Source organism: Corvus moneduloides, chromosome 1, assembly GCF_009650955.1.
Source record: "Corvus moneduloides isolate bCorMon1 chromosome 1, bCorMon1.pri, whole genome shotgun sequence".
Classification (NCBI taxonomy): Eukaryota; Metazoa; Chordata; class Aves; order Passeriformes; family Corvidae; genus Corvus; species Corvus moneduloides.
This window is the reverse complement of record NC_045476.1, coordinates 145,100,716-145,119,480: the sequence shown is the minus strand read 5'-3', so window position 1 is coordinate 145,119,480 and position 18,765 is coordinate 145,100,716. Positions and strand designations below refer to the sequence as shown.

At 38.5% G+C, this 18,765-nt stretch overlaps 1 protein-coding gene across 1 annotated transcript; it reads right to left on the bottom strand.

The window, feature by feature from the left end:
• Positions 1 to 323: 323 nt before the first annotated feature.
• Positions 324 to 18,438, bottom strand: ATP6V1C1 (ATPase H+ transporting V1 subunit C1). The gene is made up of 13 exons (XM_032130718.1): positions 18,339 to 18,438; positions 14,919 to 15,101; positions 13,896 to 13,963; positions 12,622 to 12,707; positions 11,800 to 11,894; positions 7,999 to 8,090; positions 6,816 to 6,914; positions 5,405 to 5,473; positions 3,967 to 4,059; positions 3,785 to 3,878; positions 3,161 to 3,258; positions 1,894 to 2,020; positions 324 to 978 (listed from the first exon to the last, which is right to left on the bottom strand). The coding sequence occupies exons 2-13, from the start codon at positions 15,048 to 15,050 to the stop codon at positions 883 to 885; spliced, it is 1,149 nt and encodes a 382-aa protein (XP_031986609.1). The 5' UTR covers positions 15,051 to 15,101; positions 18,339 to 18,438; the 3' UTR covers positions 324 to 882.
• Positions 18,439 to 18,765: the final 327 nt, after the last annotated feature.

Genomic DNA, 18,765 nt, shown 5'->3' with positions numbered 1-18,765 from the left:
GCCATAAAATAGTCTCAAGCTTCAAGTGATTGAAAAGAAGAAAGAATTATCAAAAAATCCCAGCTCAACCTAGCTTGTTAGCATCCCAGCTTGCCACCACCTTCCCAATAATTGTCTCACGTCTTTTCTTTAGAGTCACAAAGATATAAACATGAAAAACATTCATACATACATGTGGTGGTCAAAAAACATACTTGAGCATTTCTGCACAAAGTAAAATTAATTCCTGCATCTCTTAAAAGTACTTGTGCTGAAGCCAATTGCATTTCTGTACCAGTGCATGCAGGATGCACCACCGTTAAAGACTTAACACACTGCTTCAGTTTAGACACAAGTATCTGCAATTTTATGTGGTACAAGAAAGTGACACATTTGCACAGGTATGTTTATTTTCCCTGTGTTTACAGTGCATCAATTGTAATTTTAAACCATTCAGAAAGCACGATTTCATACCAATTTTACATACTTTACATCACAGTTCAACAACGTTAACACAGTTGTATCTACTAAATCAAATGAACAAAATGGCCATGAACATTTACACTAGTCTTCTGTAAACAAGTTTTTTTATAAACAACGGTAAATGGAATTAACACAGACCACCATATGAAAGAGGGATAAGCTTTTCCTTAAATAAATCACTCTGTTTATAAATACTTCAATTCTCTCAATATACATTTACAGACATAGTCGATTAAAAGCTGGTTACCTACACTGTTCTTTAAAAAGAAAATGCCTAGAGATGGACCACAGTGTGTTCAATTCACCTAACATAAGAAGCAAGCATATGATTAGTAGAATGTTAAAAGTATTACTGTTACTTCAACCTCACTTCTGTTATGTTTACACCAACACTGAGAAGATTGTCATGTTAGGGAACTTTTACTTGAATTCCAGCAAATTACAATCGATCTTGTAGTACACATATGGGTAGTACTCCTGTTGGCTGAGGTTTAAACCTGGAATATCCATAGTTGCCTGCAAATAAAAGTTTTGAAACCAGTTATACTCTTACAATTCAGACTCCTATTAAGTAAATGAAATATTCATATGTTTTAGAAGCAAATAGGCCAGGTAAGACTTCAAGCTTAAATTTTCACGTTCAAGTGACTGTTTAAATAACAGATAAAGTTAGAACTTTGACAAATGACTAGCAGTATTTTTCACAATTAAGTGCAAAGTGCTTTTTCAAAATCTAAGTAGTTCTGTATCAATAATTCACATCCATTGCTATAGTAAACACACCATCACTACTACATCTCAACACTGTCAGTCACTGATAAGAATGTTATAGGGTGCTGAAAGATCCAGGAAGTTACATGAAGTTCAGCATCTTTAATTTTCACCTGAATTTTCTCACATCCTCTTTCCACAAAAAGGCCCGGAAATACATTACATTCCATATAATGTTAAGAATCTTTTTAAATTCAACTAAACTCCTGGTATCTTTAGTTAACCTTTAACTGTGAAAATCAATGCTTTTCAATACAAAGCAAATTAGTAGAATAAGCCTCCCAACAAACCAGTTTTAAACATGAAAATAAGACCTCTACAGATGGAAAGGCTGATTCCATCTTGACAATGATTCAGCCTTCTTCAGCAGAGGGCTACTATGCTAACTTGCAGTCTCTATCTTCCCGTAGGTAGTAGGAAAGAATGCAGTAAGAAGAAATCACATTTGACTTTTAAACCAGACAGCTCTTCAAATGTATTGATTGCAACTTTAAACCATCTGCCTTGCAAAAGTGTAAAATAGAAGCAGCATTTTTTTAAGGAGACAAAATTCTCTGTACTGTGAGAAAATGAAGTATATGGAGGCGTACAGCTTTTGAATGATGCCAATAGACTTTTTGCTTTGTTAAAACATACCAGTAGCAGTTAAAAAATACTTACATCAATGATAGCTGCTGCACTGCTGTCAAGATGTTTGTATAAGTCATACAGAACCTCCCTCAGTTTCTTCATTGTTTTCTTATTAGGCTGAAGCAGCATTGCCTGGAAGTTAACTGGCAAACCGTACCTGAGGAAGTCAAGTAGAAAACCATGGAAATGCTGAAATAACCCTTCTTTCATAATTCAAAGCAGAATTTTATTCTGAGAAAGAATCCTATTGCTGAAGAGGAAATTCTGCTCATTTCCACTTTTGCAAAACCATTCTGTGTCCACAATTCATAAGGCATCAAAAAGTAGAAATTCAAGTTTAAAATAACAGAACAGAAGCCTAAATATTTGTAAAATAATTTTAAATCCTTGAGTATTTAGCATAATTCTCAATGCTACCTAAACTCTCAGACTAAATTTTGAACACCCCATTAGTTTACTTTGCTTACGACACGTGGTGGACAATGTAGTCTCTACTTAATCCTCCTTTCTAGGAGTGTGGAAACAGCTGCCAATATTCCAATCAAGTTCAGCTTTCTTCTTTACTCAAGTTTTGTCTTCACAATAAGCCCATAGCAGCATGAATGCAAGTTAACGTGATTTTTCTCCTCTGTTTTTCTCCTGTATGACAACTTATCAAAAAGGCTAGAAACACCTTTCCCTTTGCTGACCACAGCAAGAACATCTTCAACTATAAAAAATAAAGGTCCTTCCTCTGCCGAACAATTACAGGTGTTCTTGACTGGTAACTACACTCGTGGATAGGTATGAAGGAAAAAAGCAGAGAAATTTTCTAGTTAGAATATTGAGTGGTTTAATACTGAAAAGTTTAGACTACAAAAATCTTAGAAAGGCATGTCTTGAAGAAAAAGCATACATTTCATGATGCCAAACTATGTTACTGAAAGCCCAAGTACTTTTTATTCTGAACTATTCAGGTTTCCAATTTAAATAGAAGATCTAGTTAGTTCTTGTTACAAGCAGCTCATAAAGTAAGCTAAAAATCAGCAAGTATGTCTTCCTGCTACTTACAGAGTATCTATAACTCCTAAAGCACTAGTGAAAAGATTATGCAAGGGGAAGAGACACAATTATCTACCTCAAATATTTTACAACTGGCAACAAGAGCTATTGCCACCAGCTAGTCTTACAGCCCTACTTTTTTCTTCCTCCTTGCCAGAAGAGCAGCACTCACATGCCTCAGTTTGGTAAACCCAAGCTAGATGTAAATTCTTACCACATCCAGGAAGAAAATCACTATTCAAATCTGCCTCATTACCTTAAAACAGATTCAACAAAAACACGTAATGCTTTCACATGAATCCACGCAATGAAAGCTTCACTGAAATTAACTTTCAGCCACCGAACCAGAGGCCCCTGTGAAAGAGAAGAGAGAAAAAATAATTAGGCTATTCAAACATCAGAAAAAGACTCAGCCCATTATGCATGTTTGAGCATCTACTCAATATCTGTACCATGATAATAAAGACATATTAAAGACAGTTCACTATGGACATAATGACTCAAGAGTGTTTTGATACTAAGTAAAGAGAAATTTAATGAGACTTCCCATTGTCTCTTCAGTTCCCCATCCCAGTTGCCATGACCTAACTATATTAAAGATCATTTTAGTAGTATCTGATTATGTAATTCAAACACTTGTCCATTTTCAAACTTCAAACATTACCAGCTGCAATACCAGCCCTTGGTTCAATGCAGTGAGGAGCACTTGTGCTGCAGGAAATTCAATTATCACAGAGCAGCTTAGCTGGGTGGGAGGCTGGCTACATCATGTCATCCTTACAATGCTTTCTCGGAATCACAGCTTCATGAAATTTTTATGTAGCAATAACAAGTCTTAGATGTCTCACACTTCTATAATGACCAGTTTATTAAGACTTACAAACTGTTTTTTCTTGTCAGTTGACAATCTATTCATTTCTTCTTTATCAGCTTTCATCTCTTCTTCATTGTACTGGAAGTCACGGACCATAAATCTGCATTTGGAAGTGAAAAAAATCAAAAGTGCCTATCTAGAGATCCTTCAAAGCATGAAAGACAGAACGCACACAAAATAAACCTTACTTATATTCTCTGGCTTTGTGCTTGAAGTCATCCACTGCCTTCCTGAACAAGGTGACATTACAAAGGTAACTGTCTTGGTCCTCAAAGAGTACACTACACAGAAAGAAAACACGTCAGAATTAATCAGGTTCAAGTCAGCACAGATCAGTCACACAGTACCACAAGTTGTACTTTATTGCTACAAGGCAAGGACATAAATGTAGATAACTATACAGGATTTAGTTCCCAAATTAAGCACCTCATACAGAATGTAACTGACTGCTCTTAATTACTCCCTTCATAAATGATGGCATCTTACAGTTCACATTCAGATACTTCATCACTCAAAAACTCTTCATATGATATTTGTTCAAATTAAAAATTATTTAACAAAAAAAGGAACTGAAGCTGGTTTAGTACTGCAAAGTTGGGACTGCAAATTCATTAGAAATGTGTGCTTTAAAGAAAAATGAAATGGATTTAAAATAGAAAAGTACAGAAATTAAAAATATTCAGGTTGAGAAAAGAAAATGTTTCTTAGGCTGTGAAGATGACCCCTAGATTTACTATTTTATAGTTAAAAACAATACTGATTATTTTGAGGCTTTACCTTAAGAAAAAAAGCTTGAACAGATTAAGACTGTTCCTCAATGTCATACTGTCTTCAGCACAAGCACTATTCAACAGTTTAACAACTCACTTTTCCTTAAGCTAGCCCTAGGTCATGGTTTCCCAGTAATTAAATAAGAACCATTAGCAGATCTTCCTCTAGGCTCAAGCTGATGCAACTCAAATATGAAGCTATCCAGAGCAAGTTCAGGTTTTTTAACTGGCACAGACTGGCAATATCAGATTGGCCTGATCAAAACCTCAGTCTGTCAGTTAAAATTAACCACAAACCAACGCTTTGTGCTACATGTGGACTTTACCTTCAACGTGGTTACAAGATTGCTAAAGTGGTTTAAAGCTCTTAGTCTTGCCCATCACAGCACGTAGCAGCAGCTTGATACCAGGAACCCAAAGAGACAAGCTATCTTTCTTTGTACACAACAAAACTATTTACTCTTCCAGTTCTCCATTCTTCAGAAGTTTTCAAAGAGTACATACAACTTGTTTCAAGTCCTCTGAATACAGACCTAAAGCTTACAGGCCAGCAGCCAGTATTTGCTGCTGATCTCCATCATGCCCCATCTTGGAGGTGAATATACCTGACTAGAATTAGATTAATTTTTCAATTCTCTTACTCTTCTCATATAATTTAAGTTCGATAGCTTTGTTAACCCTAGAGTTAATTTGAATCTTTCCTCAATTATCTGATTAGATTTGATCAGATAAAGCTATAAAGCTAGACATTTTGACAAGTTTTTGACCAATCTTTAAAATTCAAAGTCACTCTAGATAAAGAACACTCCTAAACCACAGCACATGTAAATATGAGATTTAGCATTTAACAACTTACTTGCTCGAACGTGGTACAACCATCTCTGCTAGTGTTTCATACTGCTTAACCCAGTCATTATAATTTAACCTAGAGAATACACAGGTTATGGTTAGACTTTTAATCTGAAATTAATGGATCAAGATTTTTTTTAAAAGGTAAAAATATTTAATTATCACATCTTCCAACTCAGGTGTAGGTTGTCAGAAATACTCAAGACTCAAGAAATGCTCAGTTCTCCTCATGCTGTTTTTATAATTATTGACAAATAAACTATAGCAATAGCAAAAGTAACATATTTTCAGTCTTCCTGTCAGTTTACAAGTGCAACATTTTTAAATCAAAGAACTATGAAACTAAATCATTCATCATTAAGTACAGATGGACCAAATGGAATTAACTGTCAAGGTTCACCAGAAACTCCTCATACTTCATACATAATTCTGCTCTTTTGAGTTACTAATAGGAGTACTTTGTCCACAATTATAAACAGGTTCCCTAGAGTCCTGCACTTGCCTGAAGGACTGGGAATTTTGGAAGCCCTGCCTTTCTGTAGTTGGTTGTGAAGAGGTTCTATCCTTTCAACAGCAAAAACAACAAAGGAAAAGAAAAATAACAGCTGAGATACACTAACCACCTGCTTTCTGCTAAAGACACTGCAAAACTGTGTTTCCTTCACCACAGTCTGACATGTGGCAGACTCTAATGGTTCCTGGGGTAAAGAGAGCCAGTGGGCTTTTTGGGAGTTAAAAGCTCTCTTTGCTCGCAGCCCCAAAAAGAGAGTCTAAGGGCCATCTTCTCATTTTACAAGGGTTTTTAGGGCATCTGTATCACCACTTTCCTTGGCCAGGGGAAAAGATGGGGTTTCTGTTGTTTAAATATTTCAAATAAGAACAGCCTGTTACCCAGAAAGCCTTTGACATGACATAAGCAGAGTTCCAATGGTAGAGACTTAGGTAAGTAAAAAAAGAAAAAAAAATCAGTATTCAGGCAATCTTAAAATGTGCAGAGCAAAGCAGCAAAGAGTTCACTCACTAAGTGGTGAAAGTTGGCATAGTCCTAACCAGGATAATTTAATGATTAAGCCTTCTAATGTAAAACAAGTCATGTACTCAGCACTCATTTCCATAAGGATACCATCTGGAACATGGCTAGTCATAGCAAACACTGGATAACAGACATAAATCTAATATCCAGTTTCTTCAAGAAATTCATGAGCATTCAGCAGTCCTTATGATGGGTTCCTGTGAACAAAGGAACTCAGGCTCAGAGGCTCACTTGTCTCTACTGAGCATCTTAACAGTTCTACTTGCTCATCCAGGAAAGCCCCAAGTAAATTCAGATGTCATTCTTACAGTATTATAAGGTTGTGAGATCTATTATTCGATTTATATTTCTTACTGTATTCTGCTCGTAGGATAAATAAACTTACTTTGGTACAATCACTAATAATGTGACCAAATATTCTGAATCAAGTACAAAGTCCTCTTTCTTTACAATATCAGCAAGGCTTCTGGTTAGCAAGCTTCCCCTGCAGAGAAACAAAGACAGCCGGAACAATTACATGTTTAAAAATTTAATTTGTCTGTTAAGTTTCCAGTGCTTGATAATACAGCATTCTCAAAAAGACATTTTACCTACACAATTGCTATTAGCAGAGCAAACAAAACGTCCTTACATGCATTTTATATCTCACTGTCCAAAGTCACTGAAATTTTTATCAGTAGCTCCACTGCTCTGCGTCATTTCCATATTCCAAATACGTCACATGCTTAAGTGGCCAACTTTTCTTTTTAGAAGTTATTTAAAACCACAAGAACCATTAAAACTATTAACTGTGGATTCTAGTACATGGAGCCTCAGAGTTATAACTAACCTAGAACAGATCTACATACAGAACATCAATAAAAACTTAAAGCAGTGTATTTCCTCCTAGTCATAAAAGACCAAGAATGTACATAGATTTAATGGTGTTCAGCTGACAAACTGCCATGGCTTAGCCCAGAATTTATGGCTCACTCCTAAAAACAGCTTGTCACATACTGTCATTGGCATGACTCATGGTCCTGAATCAGCCTTCAGGCTTGTGCCATTCACTGTAATGGCAGGGTTCAGGCAAATTAATCAACCACATTTGCACACAAGAACTACTGTACCGCAACTCTACTTCAGATGATCATCACATGTACGTGACAAGACAACACGCAGTCCTTGTTTAATTTATTATCTGCGTGTACACAACAGCTGTCTCTGCTGGTAAATTCTGAGGGAAGAAAACCAGTTAAGTTGGAGTGAAGGAAAGACTTTCTTGTTTAGACAAGACACATAAGTAGCAGTGTTACACACCACTAACAGCAAGCTCCTCTCAAACGTTCCGGCAATTTATGCTATTTGTACATGCTTTTGTGATTTCTTAATTGCTTTTCAGTCACAAGTCAGTTAACACCAACCAGCCAGCTGGTAATAAAGGTTCTTTTATGACACCTGCTCTTCAAGATTGATAAATACCTCAAAAATACATTAAGCTTAGAGCCTGTATCACTTCACATTTTATTAAGTTTCTGTGCTTACATAACATTCCCGCGCTACATTAGCAAAAAAACAATACAACTCACGCATTCTTTCTTTCCAAATTCTGAAGATTCCCTTTCAGATTATTGTATGCCGAGGCTCTTGCTTTTAGATCATTGTCAATCTGGTTTACTCCCTTAAAAATGAAAAGAAAAGGGACAGTGTCTAAAGAACTAGAATAGAACTTATGTTCACCTTGCCATTGCTGCTCAAGTAAATCTCGGAGGATGGATTTGAGAAGGATGGCTTAATTAGCATGATTACTAAAAATGATTCATTCCCAGCTAGATAACTTGGCAGTAAGTGGAAGAATACAAAACAAATGAAGCACTTTAGTACATCTTAAACAGCCAACTGTACTCATATTGGTGTGTACCCTTTACAAGGAAGTGTTTTAAAATCAATGCACTCAGTAATAGCTGGGTAACTGAAAGAACGTGGCACAGTGTTGGTCTGGCTTTAAAATGCTGCCCACTGCCTCCTTCACTGCCTCCTCACTGTAGTATGGAGGTACAAGCACGTAAAAGTTTCCAAGGACAAGTTGCTTAACACAGTAAAGGAACTCTCCCTTTATTTTGACTTAGACCACTGACAAAACATTTTGTTTCCATAAAACACTTCAGCTTGGAGATCCAGATATGATTTTGTTTCCACAAAATAAATCTCTCTTAAAAGCAAGGTCACTTAATTAGAGACCTTGTTTATGGTAACACCTAAATTGGCTTGACTAGCAGGAAGTCACCAAACGCCTGAACATTCTGTTTGTTTTGTGTGGCAACACATTAACAGCTTGCACCTTTACAGATACAGCAATGCTTTAGACAAAATACTCTGAAAATGGCAAAATTAAACAGAGGAGTACTTAAGGCTATTTAAATCCTTGGACTGATATAACCTTTAGCAAAGCATGCAGAACATTTCAGCAGGTGTCACCCAAGGCATATACTTTCATGAAAACTTTTTTATACTACAAAAAGTAACACTAACACCTTTCTTTTTACATCTAGAAGACAGCATTAAGGGGAAAATTAATCAGAAGATATTAAGCTAGTACCTTTGTGCATTTCAGCTTTTTCTCAGACTGACAACCTTTCCCTCTGTCTTTTCCAAGGATCAACACTTTCAATAACAGTCTAACTATGCTTTACTTAATGACAAAACCCAAACACCATTGATACCAAACACTGCTTTTACAAACCAGTCCCATTCACCATTTCCTAATTGACAATACTCTAACTGCTCTCATTTGTAGAGTCAGTAGTCTTTTGAAAGATGACTGCTTAGACCAAAACCTGTTACTGCTACACTGACTAAAGTTTACTGTTCAAAACCACCAGCTTTGCTTCCTGTTGAATGTTAGAGAATACAGAACCACAAACTCCAATGTTACAATGGAGTTCTTGAAAATAAATTTTTGTAAAATTACCAAATGAAGCAACAAAACAAACTTCCTTTTGGGAGTTGAATTGGTGAGTAACTCACAAAGGTCATTGCAAAAGGAGGCAGACTCACAGTATTGCTAAAGAAAGTGCCAATCTAACCTAGTGAGCCTATTTCTACACAAAGCAATCCCAGATATTTAAACCACTTATGCAGTCATTGGCAATACACGAGTGTCTTCTTGTAGCCATACAACTGAGCTGTTGTACTTCAGTGGATGCCTGGCTTGCTGAAAAGGTTGGACAAGGGCAGTAAAAATACTGAAGTTGTCTCCTTGCGTAAGTCTGATGACTAATTTCAAATTCGAAGAATGACTTGATTAAGTGACAGCGCTCATATAGCACAGATGCCAACTCCAAAGTCTTCTATATTGACACTGGGGTTCACAGAACTCCTGAAAGTTAAAAGCTGAAAAAACTTGATGGATAGTTTCAGCAGATTTCATTTCATTTTAAATGTTTCTAACACTGCTGTAATTTCTTCTCAGCTGACAAACTCCCCACTGCAATTGCCATTACTCATTTTGACAGACATCACAATCGGCTGCCTGAGTGAGGGAAGATGATATAAAACCATACAGGAAAAGTAGTAATTCATGATTTGACAAGCTTTCCAAATTATTTAACATCAACATGTCAAAAGGCTTCACAGATTTTAATGAATGTAGCTCTATCAATTTTCCTATATCTTCACTTTGGCATGTGATTAACATGAAGATTTTATCTTCGTCAGGACTCTTTCTGCCTTGGGACAAAACTGCTTCAAGTCCGGTGATATGATCTCCTAGGGGTCCTTTCTATAAGAACATAAAGCATCTTCAGTCATCTTCCTTCTCTTCCCTACTTTAGGGACACACATCTATGGCTCACAGTTGAAAATATTTTATAAACTATTTGAAATCAGATTTATGACATAGGTGTCCTGAAGCTGTCCCTATAGAATACAAGCACAGCTAAACATGAAGAGAAACGGAAACCCTCAACAGGATGTCTCAGGCTGAACTCCAGCAGACCTGTTTCTCTGCATTTACTATCCAACCTAATAGGTCAGTGAGGACCCTGAAGTAGATAAGGAATATAAGACAGTTAAGTTCAGATTCTAGAGTACAACTTTGTTGAAGCAGATTATTTATCTAGCAAACTTCAGGACATAGAATAACATACACTAAATCCTTGATAATTTTCAATGAAGGGCATATCTCTTCATGTCCTTTGTTTCTTTTTCAACAGATTTAATTACTGCAAAAACAAGTGCTATACTACAACAGCTGTAAAAAGTTCAGTGCTTCACTTGGATACCTTCTTCTGAAGAAGCAACTATTATGTACTAGTGTCAGATATTATTTTATATCTGTGAGATATTTTTAATGTGCAAATCTTCAGAGGAGTAAGACAGCCAGTGATCCTTCAACAAAAGGCCACACTGCAGATGTTTTCCAGGAATACTTATTAAATGTAATTTGTGAAATAAATTCAAGATACAGTGATAGTCCCAAAGAAAATATTAAAAATGAAAGTACTAATTGCCTTCTCAGTCAGCCTTGTAGCATATATTAAGATTTTGTAATATCTGCAAAAAAATTAATGTAATAGTTTCAGGAATCTGCAGTTATACCAAAGCACAAGTCTGCCAGCACTTACCCCCATCCCAACCCCATTACAGTCCCTACATATCCATCACCAAAAACTATCCCTGTAAGTACCCAGAACAGCCGCTTCTTTTTTCCAAGTTATGTATTTCCAGTTAGTGACACAGGCAGTTCCAAGAGCCAGACTGCAGATTATAGAAAATAGGGAAGGGAAAAAAAAAAAAACCTGAAGAGGCTGGGAAGATCTTAATGCAAGGGTTGCTTACAGAGAACTCTCTCACTGTCTGAATCAGTCACTGCTGAGGACCCTGTCTAGGCTCACAAGCAAGTACAAAGCAAATGAAATCCTCCATGTATGAAACACTTTGCCGAAGTAAAGATGAGGAAATGCATGACAGCTCTCAAATGACTTTCTTTACATCTAACAATGAAGGCTTATTTCTCCCCTCACAACTGAGCGTCATGGCTTTCAAAACGTAAATAAGTTCCCTGGTTCACTGTTAACAGCCCACAAGGTTTGAGAACATCAGACAAACAATATGCTAGTACAGCACAACTTAAATGTAAACATTGTTTGCTGGCTATTTATTTGTTAACTCAGTGATCCTAGGAAACAAAAATCAGCACAGCATGATGGCCTACAGGAAGCACTCTCCAAATCCTATCCACATCCTAATGTACTTCTTTGGTTACTAACTGCTACAAAGTTCACTACTATTGTTAGCTGACTAAAACAGACAAATAGCTTTGAGAACAAGTTTTGTGCACAAATATCTCAAGTTCAAATAGGGAAGTTTTATAAAACAAATTACCTTACCTTTGCAATAATTTCTGAAATATTCTTCAAGGATTGCTTGATTGGGTATTTGGCCATATCCCACTGGAACCTTGTTATATAGGTGACCAAGTCAACTAAAATTTTAAAGAACTTTGTTAAGACAGACAATAAAAAGACTACTGTATTATATTCTATGTAGAACTGATGTAACAGAAGAGAACCGTAACAGACTGGACCTTCCAATGTGTGGAGCCTATTGCTTAAGAAATTTGAAAATAAACAAGTGCTAAGTTATCCATGACTCTGCCTTCAGATATTGGTTTATCCACCTCTGTAGACCCTAAATGATATTTACTACCAAGTCAAGGATGGCTGGAGAACTACAGATAAGAGCAACTATTTCTTGCTCTGTGTGAAAAATGAGGGGGAGAAGGGACGGTTATGATGGCAAAAAAGGCAGCAATGACCACGTGGCTCACCAGAAGTGACAGTTTTGTAAAGCTATCTATGAAAGACACTACTCCAAGCCCTTATCCACTTACATTAGCCTCTCTTGCACCAATACAAGCTGTGTTAAATGGCTTTGAAAATAAAATATTGATTCAGAGAAAAGTGCAGCTTTTTACTAAATAAGTAAGTGCAGCTCTTTACTAAAATAAGGTGCACACTGGCACCCCCAAGTCCTTCTCAGCAGGGCTGCTCTCAATCCTTTCATCCCCCACCTGCATTGACACTGAGGGTTGCCCTGACCCAGGTGTAGCCCCTTGCACTTGGCTTCCTTGTACCTCAGTAAGTTTCAGGATCATTACCTTCCTTTCTACAGTCTTAGGAGACATTAGGATATCATGGTTAACACTTTACCTCCATTAGCCAGAAGATTCTCCTGAACTTTATCTTTACTGTCTTCTAGAACATCAGCCATATACTGGGCCACCTTCTTTACAACACTGAAAAATGAAAGATAAAGATATATTTTTAAAAAACCTCAAAACCCCAAACCTGCTATTTGAGAAATACCATTCATAAAACTGATATTAAATTGCCTGAGACTGGATCAAAAGTGACTGGATCGAACAAGGATGATGATTGCTCTACATTCAAGCTTTCTGAGAGCACAAGCTGGGCTCAGTATCTGAAGGAGACCAACTTCTCAAAAGTATTCCACAACTTTATTTAAAATCTTCTCTAGTGTTGCTAGTCATCAGTTCTCAACAAGGTGAGGCTAGGTCCCTCATATTGGTGTTGAGTTCAAGCATAATGTCACTATATATGGCAAAACTTTTTTTGAAGTCTGTTCTAATTCCAAAATTCTAACTCCTTTCTAGAAATACATAGTGAGGTAGAAATCATCAGTAATCCAAACCAAACACAAGGCAACCCTGACAATGCAATCTGACACTCAAGACCTGCCTTCCTAACTAGAAAAGACACGTATAATATTATTCAAACATGCCAGGCCAAATAGTTTCCTTTTCTATTTAAAAGCATCTACTTAAGATTTCTCTCCTTGAAACAGAAGATGGGTCCATAAATTCTGGTTATGCGAAATTTTGCTACTTTTGCTCAAAATCACTCTCAAAAGGCCATTAGTTTCTTCAAAATTAATAGGTTTTGCATTTTAATATTAATACTGTTTAAGCACTTCTATGGATTAGGAAATTACATGGTTACTTTTTCAAAGTGCGTAAACAGTACTCCTGCTAAAAGAACAAGCTTTTACTTCATTTCATCACTACTTCCTGCAGCTGTCAGGCTCAATTGTTAACAATTCTCCAGGACCCAGCAGCACACAGCACTACTACAGGGAGAACCATCCTTCCTCAATGCATAATGTCCCACTATTCCATAAGAAGTTCAGATTGTTTTTCTTTTTTCAAGAACGGATACTGTGAAAACCAGCATCTTGGCATTCTTAAATCTTAGCTTGCTGACTGCCTCCAGAGGATCACCACGATACAAAAAATGGTGAAAATAACCTGTGCATCTTGGCATTCTTAAATCTTAGCTTGCTGACTGCCTCCAGAGGATCACCGTGATACAAAAAATGGTGAAAATAACCTGTGCATTATTAGGACTCAGCAAACCATCACATCATTATTCTAATACTTTGCACCCTAGTAAAAATAAACTGTTACCTCTCCACAAACGCATCCAGTTTAGCCAGCTCATCTGACAAACCAACCAAAACATCCAGTGTGCCAACCTAGAAGCAAAGATCGAAATGCATAAGCAGATGTATATAAACACAGAAAGATAAAACCAACTAACAGTAAAAGCTACATCTCCCCAACACATAGCTCTGCAGAACTACATAAAATGCTGGACTCTAAGATCTCAGACATCTTGATTTACCAAAGTCACACTGTGTTTCATTTGTTAAAGACACCCCCCCTCAAAGCACCACAGGATCAGATCTAACTCACTAGTTTGGTGCTCAGTTTCAGTTCTGCAATCCAGCCATCCAAAACATGTTAAAACAATGTCTATACTATGAATTGGCTGCATTTTTCACAAGGCAGTTGTTTCAGCATTTAATTTACTACTTTAGATGAAATGTGAAATTTCAGTGATCAGGAATCTCAGCACTTGAGGCAATCTGGACATTGAAAACTTTGACGATACAAGAGTACTGCAGCAATCAGACCAACAAGAGTCTGGACTTTTTGCATTTTGGGTAATAGAATATCCAGCAGAGCAGCTGTCTGATCAACACCTGCATTTTAATTTGAGCCTTTTCACTGTACCTCAGACAGAAAAGGAGCAGACAATTCAGAAGAAAAAAAACCTCATCTAAATAATTTTTTAAAAAGGCGAAACAAAACAGTCAAAGGAAACTCTCAATAATCAGATCACAAGTTCCCATTTTTCTTCTCCAAGTAACTGCTACCACTATGAGATCAAGACTACCATCCTTGGAAAAACTGCTTTAGTAGCTGAAAGAACACAGGTTGCTGAATCTTGAAAACTTACAGAGTGAACAACTAACTCAGAAGTTCAGAAAAAAAGGTAACTGTTGTCTGAATTATTTCTTAGATCCACACATAAACATCAAGACAAGTCAGCTGTTCTCTCTAAAATGTCTGCAAGTTTTAATCTAGAGAAACAAAGATGATGCAAAACAAACATACTTCTTAGGACATGACATGGGGTTTACATACCTTCAAGTCCGGAATATTGAACTTTGAATTAGTAGAAAGATTGTTATGTTTTGTAGTTGCTGCATGTAGCTTCTCCCATGTCTGTTGACAGGTTTTTTCCCCAGGAGCAGAAATCAGCCAAAACTCAGTCATTTTTGTGCCTTTATCTTGATGTTTGTTGATTCTGAAGATAAAGGCAAGATGCTAGCAGAAGGGAAGCAATGGAAGGAAGAAAAAACATCTGCCATTAGTACAGCAGTCAAAGCTTTGCCTGAAGAAAAACACCTCATTCCACATTATACTAAAGTGAAGTTCCAGTCACTGCAAGAGATTTTACCAGGAGTATCATGTGGTTTCAAATTCATTTTTTCCTATCTTCCAAGTCACACTTACACAGCTGGAAAATCTTTTTAAACTGCCCATCCTGTATGTTAAAGTGGGCTGAGTTTGCAACATTAGCACCTTTCAACTGTAATTTCACAGAAAGATAACAAGCAAACAACCTAACTGAAAATAAATCAAATAAAACAGGACCCAAATTATATTTTCACAGCTATATACATTTTCCAGTATCTGTACAAAAACCAACTTTTTCTACGCACATCAGAGAAAAAATAAGAAAAACCGAACTAATTTCAACTCTGACTTATCTTTTCCAAACATCTTTCAGATTAGGACAGTGTTTTAAAGTAAGTAAATGCCGGAAATTATTTAAATGCAATAAAATCTAGTTTATTCTTTCAAGTAAAGAAGGTTCTCCTGGCAGCTAAAAATTTCAACAAAAAGGAGGACACTTTCTAGTCTTGATATCTCTGTTATCACTGCTATCAATAATATTACACATACTGGCATTAGTCAAGAAAGTGTGGGTACTAAATACAAATGATGTTGGTTTACTTTGCAGTCAAGCTCAGGAAGTTAAGCGTATAGATGTTCTTTTGTCACTAAGAAGCAGAAGCAGCTGACTGAGAGTTACTGGATTTTTTTAATAAGGGAGTGAAGAACGAAATCAAAGAGTACCTTGACAGAATCTAAATGTCAAATTTTGATATCTGCAATGTCTTCTGTAGCAGCTTTGAATGAGTAGAGACTAACCTACATTTCATGAGCATAGACTATAGCACTCAATTTTCTGAGGGAGAACAAATCAAATGTTGTGTTTGTTAGAACCAGTATGTGGTAGCAAACTTTGCCCAAAACAACATGCCTAGGTCCTTCATCTGTGTATTCATTCTATGGGTAGCAAGTTATCAAGGGTGGTGAAATTCCAGGTGAGCTAAAAAAAGGCCTGATTGCTGATTCTTTTGCTCAGCCACTCAGGAAGCCTAAAGCTGAAGTTTACCAGCTGTTAAATTATTATCATGAAGCACAGCCTGGCATAGCAGCCATCCCCCGTGGACTTAAGGGGTCCTGTTTACAGCAGGAGATGATGACACCCAGTCACTGGGGCCCTTGATACCATGGACTCTGTGATGTCTGACACTGCACCACCAAGCACAGCACAGCGGTGCTACAAACCCAAACACAGGTGATGCCAAGGCAGGTACAGGTAATCCAGAAATCAGAATATTTACAAGACCAGACCCACAACATCAGTCATCACTATGCTACAGGGCTTCTTTGTTCAGCACCAACTGGATTATCTCACATAACAGGTCTCTGCAGGAGGTCTACTAATTATCAATGATTTGGAACAAAATGAAATTTCCTCTTATTCAGACTGCTATGATGCATTACCTTCCTTAATACATGTCAGACTTGGTGCATAAGAGGTTTTCCTACACTTCACTGAACTCTGGCCCTATAAAAGGCACAGCCAAGTTTACAGTAAACTTCACCTACTCTGGGAGACACCACTACAGCTCACATACACACTCAAAGTGTTAAAGCTTTAAATTGTTTTTGTCTGGATTTGACTAGACTAGGACTAGAAAAAGCTGTGGAATAAATGTTGGATAAACAAACTAGGTGGTGGCAGAAGCAGTTCGCAAATATCAAAGTAAAAGACAAAAGAGCCATAACACAGAAATCCAGAATCCTACTCAGTAGGACACATGGAATATTGCACTCTCATATTTTCCACAAACATCAGTACTCTATAAAGAATATTTATAAAGTTTCCAGAAGTGGCACAGGTGGAACAGTTGCAGCTCCCAGGAATCATTAAGTCACTGGACTTCCCTTTCTCCCTCACCATTTTCTCTCTGTGTGGTTGGTTTTTCTGAACCTCTGTTCCATTTCTAATAGCCATGGGAAGGAAGATGATTTCCCATTCCAGGTAAAATGGAGGTATTATCAAATGCACACAAGGGAACAAGAAACTTGGTAGAAGAGTTTTAAGTGTTTTACATGAGGGAGCTTGAAATCAGAACAATGGAGAATACCAAACAAGAAGTGAAGAAAGGAGAAGTGCTACAGAATGGTTAGAAAAACAGATACAAATGCTGATCAGACAAAAAATACATACAGACCCACTAAATGAAAGCCAAGCAATTAAAAGAAAAGAACCACAGGATAAAGCAGGAAATACCAAGTGTTCAAAATAAAACCCAGAATAAGCAATAAGAATATGTAACTGTTGTTCACATCATGTACCTCTACGACCAGCACTTTTTTATAATGTACACTACTTCATCCCTATGTTATTAGGAAAATGGATTTCCAAAGAAAAAACCTTGCATGCAGTATACTACAATCTAAATAAAACCTATGAACAACTGTTTTCAGTGCTGTACCTGGAAAAACATACAGTGATGTCAAAACAAAATCTCAACTACGGCATTGCATTTTTCAGAAAAAAAAGAGGGCAAGGGGCAGGGGACAATTGCTTCTATTTAGCTCAGTAGTAAAGCTCAATTTACTAATGTGACTTAGCACTAAGTGCCCAGGGTGTCACTTCTTCAAGCTCGCTTTCAGAAATCACTTCTGGCGCTTGGCCTCCACGTTTCATAAACAGAAGCGGCCACAACGAGGAAGCCGGGGAGACTGCGCCATGGGGAGTCCCCACGCTTGTGCGGAGGCGATCTGGGGCTGGCACCGGGAGCGGGGGTCGCTGCCCTCGCTCCCCGCGGAGCCGATGACCTGGATCACAGGGATTAGATGCCAGTTCCCATAGCCCGGCAGCCGCCGGCTCGGGCTCCGCAGGCCGCGCTGTCACGTCGCCCTCCCCGAGGTAAACACCCCCCGCGGCGGCAGAGCGGTGGCCTGGCGGCCCTGAGGCCCAGCAGAGCCCTGGGAGCCGCGGTACCGCCGGGCCCGGCCGGAGCTGCCCTTCATGCCAGGCCCTGCGCGGCTCGGCGCCGGGGGAGGCCGGGGCGCTGCGGTAGCCGCTCCGGATAGCCCAGACACCTACCTACCTACCTACCTACCTGTCTGTCTGTCTGTCTGTCCCTCCCCCCTTCCCCTCCCTTGCCCGCTCCCCGGCCCCGGCCCCGGCGTTACCGTCAGAGCTCCATCCCCGGCGCCTCCGCCCGCTCACCCGCCGGCGGGTCACGTGACCCGCGGTCAGCTGACGCCGCCGCAGCGCTGGGCTCGAGGGGCGGGAGCACGCGCTGTGACGCAGCGGCGCAGTGAGTGACGGGTCCGATGAAGTCGCGGGTTCGAGGCTCGCCCTGGCGCCGTCGCTGGTGTCCTCCTGCGCTTTCCGCTGTCGGGGCTCGCCCGGGCACCTCGGGACACCGATGGCCTCAGGGCCCGGGCACTTCTGATTAATCTGGGCTTGATTAGGGAATTAGTGTGAAAGCCATATGTGGCTCAGGGCGGCCCCGTGTCAAGAAGGCTTTGTATGATTCTGCCCTTAGGGCAGAGAAGGATGGACGGGTTTGAAAGCGTATGTATTTGTTCTTGCTGCCGCCAGTAGATTTTCCTG